Below are 5,538 nucleotides of genomic sequence, written 5' to 3'. Positions count from 1 at the left end.
ACAGTGGAGGTCAGAGGACAATTTGCAGAAGTGGGTTTTCTCTACTATTCTTGTCCTGGGAATTGAACTTTCGTCATCAAGCTTGAAGCAAGCACCTTCACTGGGTGAGCCCTCTTGCTGGACTGAGAAGAAAAACTTTAAGGAAAACTTAGAATTGAAGAGTAGGGCATAAGGCAGACATGCCAAGCATTGTTTGTAGACTCATGAATACAAGGAAAGCTGTTCGAAGTGGCGGAAGGAACCAATCGTGCAGGGGCTGACCTGCCAGGTCCAAGCTGTGTACTTGTGAGCTCCTCCACCTGGAACGTGGGTTTGGGGTCAGTTAGGACAGTGCTGTATAGAGCCACTTGCTTGACATGTAGTGGGTGTTAAGTGTGTGTGGCTGAGTCCATGAGCAGAGAGAGATGTGGAAGAGACACTACTTACTGGTGAGTGGTGGCCTGTCAGTCTGTGCTGCTGACTGACAGTGACAGGGAGGGTCTCCATTTATAATTTGGTTAGCAAAAAGTGACAGTCTTCATTATGACAGTTTCTTGAATATGTCCACATATTTAGTGCTTATTCATACCCTGTAACAGGAGGAGCGGGCTCCTTGTTGTCCTGGCAGCCTGGCTATCTTACACCCAAAATAATCACACAGAAACTGTATTCATTTAAACATTGCCTGGCCCATTAGCTCTAAGTTCTTATTGGCTAATTTTTACATTTTAATTTAACCTATTTCTATTAATCTGTGTATTGCCACTTGACTGTGGCTTACCGGCAAGATTTTCACCAGAGTCTGTCTCAGGCAGGAGATCCATGGCGTTTGCCACTCCGTCCTTCTTCCCAGTATTCAGTTCTGTCTACTCTGCCTAAGTTCTGTCCTATATACTAGGCCAAGGCAGTTTCTTTATTCATTATCCAGTGAAAGCAACACACAAACAGAAGGACCTCCTACACCAGTACCCCTCCCCCAGGGCCCCTTATTCCCTTCAGTCTGCTTCAGCTTCTGTAGACCTTTGAATTTAAGTGCCGATCTATCTCATGTGTTTCTTTGGTTGCTGAAGTTGAGTATAATTTCATGTACTTGAAAAAAAAAAGAATACTTTGTACTCTGCCAGTGGATTAAAGTTTGGAACCCAGCACCCAGGATGCATGGCTCACAATCACCTGTACCTCTGGCCCTAGGAGAGCTGAGGGCCTTAACAGCCACATGGCATATATTCACAAACACACACACATATAAATAAATTTAAAAAATCTTTAAAAACCCATATTATTAGAATTGCTACAGAGATGAATGTTAAAGTATTCAAAGAAAAACACGAGAAAAGGTTGAGGGAAGGAGAATGTTTGCTTAAATATTTAAATTTCTGATAGTTCCAAAAGGTAGACGTAAATGAGTCTTCTCAGATGCATTCATGTATAAGTGAGAGACTTAGAGCCAAAGGAGAGGCTTTTCAGCCACAGTGCCTTGCAGAGACATGACGCTGTGGAGAGACCGTGCTATGGAGACAGCAGTGTGCACTGTGCTGTGTGGAGACGCAGCGCTTGGAGAGACACAGCTGAATTCTTTTCTTTTGGAGTGGGGAGTGAGAGTTTTTGAGATAGAGTTTCTCTTTGTCGCCTTGGTTGTCCTGGAACTCACTTTGTAGACCAGTCTGGTATTGAACTCACAGAGATCTACCTGCCTCTGTCTCCCGCGTACTGGGATTAAAAGTGTGTGCCACCACCACCCGGCTTGGCAATTCTTATTTTTAACACCAGACTGAATGCTGACTCTGGTACCCTGCACTTTAACTTAGGTCATAAGTGTTTCTCTGCACAGTCACCTAGTGACAGTGCAGGGCTTCACACTTTAATAGAGATCCGCTACTTCATTCCTAATGGTGCTTCCAGAATACTTATCCATGTGCTTGACTGCTGAATTCCTGGAGCAAACGTTGCTCACGGTTTGAAGTCACTTAGCCCTAGAACAAGCTTGACCATCCCACAGGACTGATACTGCCTATTTCATAAACCTTGGTCTCTATTGGGAGTCATTTCTAGCTTAGCAGGTTACCCTATCAGGAAATTTGTCTTTTCCTTTTTAGGTCATGGCCTCCCTATGGAGCCCCAGAATGCTGTCTAGACTGTGCTGGCCTGGATAGCCTAGAACTCTATGTAGCCCAGACTAGCCGTGAACTCACAGAGCTCTCCCTGCCTGGCTCCTGAATGCTGAGGTTACAGTGGCTTGGTTGAACTTTTTTTTTTTTTTTATTAGACACTGTTTCCATTTCTTTTGCTTGTAAGTTTTCATTTACCTGTGTGTTCTGTCACTTACCAGCACTTGGCAGGTAAGCCACGAGGATTGCCTTGAATTCAAGATTAGGCCAGAGCTACATAGCAAGCCCCTTATCTTTCATTAAACAAAACACAAAGGTTTTCTTCTAGTTTCTTATTACTCAGGAATTATAAAAATGTATGTTCATTTTGTCTTCTATCTGCTTGAAGGAAAATAGATTTTCCTGACTAGTTTTGAACTTGTGCTTTAGTATTTAACAGTTATGAGACAGATGAAACCGTTATGAGATAGATGAATGTCTCCAAAACCAACTGCATTTCTCTACATCAGGCTGTAGGGGTCTCTCTAAACCAGACTTTGAAAATCAAGAAGCTGATCTTGTGTTATCAAATCTCTCTGTGCTGCAGGGGCAGTCTCGGCGAGTTCAAGTTGAAGTGAAGTCCGTGCAGGAGTCAGGGACTTTACCACTGATGGAAGAGTGCATATTGTCAGTTGGCATTGGGTGTGTGAAAGTTAGACCACTCAGGTCCCCTAAGATCCACGAGACCAGTCATGTAAGTTTCTGTGCCTGCTCTGTGCTCTTTGAAAGGCAAACGGCCAACCAGAGTCTTTGAGACCTTGCTCCCCCTGCCCCTTTTTCTGCCATTAGTGTCTCTTCAGATACTGCCTTGGCAAGAGGCCCTTGCACTAGGCTGTGACCATGTGTTCTGGTGTGTAGTGAGCTGAGAGTTAAAACCTTTCAGCCTGGCAAACCACCAAGCCTCACAGTGATTAACTTCCTCCATGGCCCACCCCTCTATAGAACCCCCCACTGGCTGGTAAAGATGCTTTGCCAGCAGGTGTTTGATTTCCTCTGGTGTTGAGGGTTGTAAGCCCAGCAGGGAGAGCATTGTACTGACTTGGAAAAGGTCAGGGGAGCCTCTTCACCTTCCCCAGAAGGTTAGGTCTTACAGTCTTCCTGACAATGGAGGGCTGGAGTGGGGCTGGATGGGTGGCCACAGGCTGGTGTGTCAATTAAACAAGAAGACTGGAACTGTGGGAGAAGATTGTGCTGTGTATGGAGGCCTGATTTGTGGGTAAATAATTGTTTTGGTTCTACATAATAGGCTGTTTTCTTTTAGGAGGAAGAGGAGGACATGGACAGCTACCAGGTAATTGAGCACCTGTTGTCCTCATCAAATCAGCTTGATTCAAGTGCTTAATTACACAGGCCAGGATCTCTCTGCACTGCTACTTGATAATTAGACAATTCTGCTTTTTCCCAAAAGTCAAACAAAGTATGGAATGCTGGGTATCATGGAGGGGGGTTGGCGAGCTAGGATTAGGAAGCCGCTGTGAGAGAAGCTTTTCCTAGTCAGGCCCTCTGCATTGGGCTCTTTACACAACCACCTCCCAGATACCTTGCCAGGCTCCCCTTGAGCTGAGTCACCCACAGTTGGGTACGGGGATGTATGCCTATTTCTGTGTCTTTTGTGTGTGAAGCTAGGTCACCCTGAATGCTCACTTCCTTGACTTATCTCTTAGGTTTTTTTTTGGGGGGGGGGTGTTTCTCCTGTCTTTTCTTTTCCTAATGTTTGTGTCTGTGAAGTTGCATCTTGTTAGTCATCGTTTAAGACTGCCCGGGCTCTTCGGAGCCTGATTATGTCATCCACTGTAGTCACTCTCCTGGCTTTGCATCATCCTAATTTGATAGAAATGTCTGCCTTCCTATAAGTCACTGATAAAAGAAAACAAAAGCACCTCATCATTCAGCTGGGGTTGTACTCAGAGTATGGTACCGCCACGGAGTCTTCTTTTAACAGACATCCTCCCATTCATCACTGCTCTCTGGATGTGGCATTTGAGTCCTCTGTGATGCCACTTAGAGTAGATGCACAGCACATTTCTCTGTCTTGTCCACAGGAATGTCATAAGCTATTTGGTTAAGTGCCCTGGTGAAACCCAGACACTCGACATCTGCAGCATTCCTCTGAACCACCCAGCCCCCTAACCATGTTACTAAAGGAAATGAGGTCAGGTTGGCATGCTGGCAGGTGTTGACTGGTGGAGTTCGGTCTGTCAATAACAACTCCTGCCCACTCGCCCACCAAACTCAAGGAGAAGAAGCACTTACGTGCTATGGTCCTCAGGAGTCTAGTGTGACCTGACGGGAGCAGTGGATAGAGACCTGAAGGATTCTTCCTGATTGTCCTGAGGAGTAGAAGTTTGGAGCTTGTTAGCTACGGTTTGTGAATCTTGTCCTGCGAGGCAGCCTCGTAGATGTCGTTCTCAGCAAATACAAAGAGAACCAATTCTTCAGGGCCTGCCTACTCTAGAGTGTGCTAATGCTTTCTGTTCCAGGAGTTCTGATCTGAGTTCTGTGCTGCATGTTGGGCTGGCACACAGTGCAGGTGGTAGAGTGCTTGCCTGGCAAACATGGAGTGTTTAGGCTGGGCATGGTGACAGAGGCCTGTGATCCCAGCACTCTGAGGTGGGAACAGAGACTTGTGAAGTCCAAGTTTATCTTCAGCTACACATAGTGAGTTCCAGGCCAGTCTGGGTTTCATTAGACCTTGTCTTTAAAAAAGAAAAGAAGAGGAAGAAAAAAACAAAAGGCAATTGGTGCATGTTGTTTGAGTCTTGGAGTTCAGAGAATGAAGTTAGTCAGGGGAATGTCTGGCTGGATGTGTTGCCTGGATAGTGCATTGAGTTTGGCTTCCCCTGTTTTCTTCCAGGATAGGGATCTAGAGAGGCTGCGTAGAAAATGGCTGAATGCATTAACCAAGCGTCAAGAATACTTGGATCAGCAACTGCAGAAGCTCGTCAGTAAACATGGTAGGAAGAACAAGTTGGACATTTCCCTCCCTGTGGCAGTGCAGCCAAGGCATCTTATCCATAGCCCTCTTGTAACCGCTGAGGGCCCAGTGTGGTGGTGGGGTGGATGCTTGCCCTTGACTTGGGGTATAGCCTTTCAGAAGAACATTTATTTGGTTGTAATGATGTCTTCTTGTAATTCCTTTTGGGGATGGGGCCCAGACATACATGTAGCAAAACATCCATACCCCTTAGAAAGTAACTGGGTGAAAGGTGCTGATGTTTCTTGTTGGAGGTACTGGCAGCTTGGAAGCTGAACCAACCTGTCAGACCTGCACCAGAGATCTGTGAGCTGTAAGAAGCCTCTGCAAGTTCCCGTTGATATTGGGAAATCATGTTTACTCAAAGACAGTATGGAAACACCCTGGAGAAATGGCTTAGTGGTTAAGAACACTTGCAGAGGACCTGGGTTCAGTCTC

At 45.7% G+C, this 5,538-nt stretch overlaps 1 protein-coding gene across 1 annotated transcript in view; it reads left to right on the top strand.

The window, feature by feature from the left end:
* Positions 1-5,538, top strand: part of Kif13b (kinesin family member 13B) — a 150,105-nt gene that overhangs the window by 104,999 nt on the left and 39,568 nt on the right. Inside the window, exons 25-27 of the mRNA XM_013349264.2 lie at positions 2,674-2,820; positions 3,388-3,417; positions 4,981-5,177. Of these exons, the coding sequence (XP_013204718.1) occupies positions 2,674-2,820; positions 3,388-3,417; positions 4,981-5,177 (374 nt within the window). The remainder of the gene's footprint in view (positions 1-2,673; positions 2,821-3,387; positions 3,418-4,980; positions 5,178-5,538) is intronic.

The sequence above is a fragment of the Microtus ochrogaster genome, chromosome 17 (assembly GCF_000317375.1).
Source record: "Microtus ochrogaster isolate Prairie Vole_2 chromosome 17, MicOch1.0, whole genome shotgun sequence".
NCBI classification, from domain to species: domain Eukaryota; kingdom Metazoa; phylum Chordata; class Mammalia; order Rodentia; family Cricetidae; genus Microtus; species Microtus ochrogaster.
Note: the sequence above shows the minus strand (reverse complement) of the source record. Positions and strands in the feature narration are given on the sequence as shown.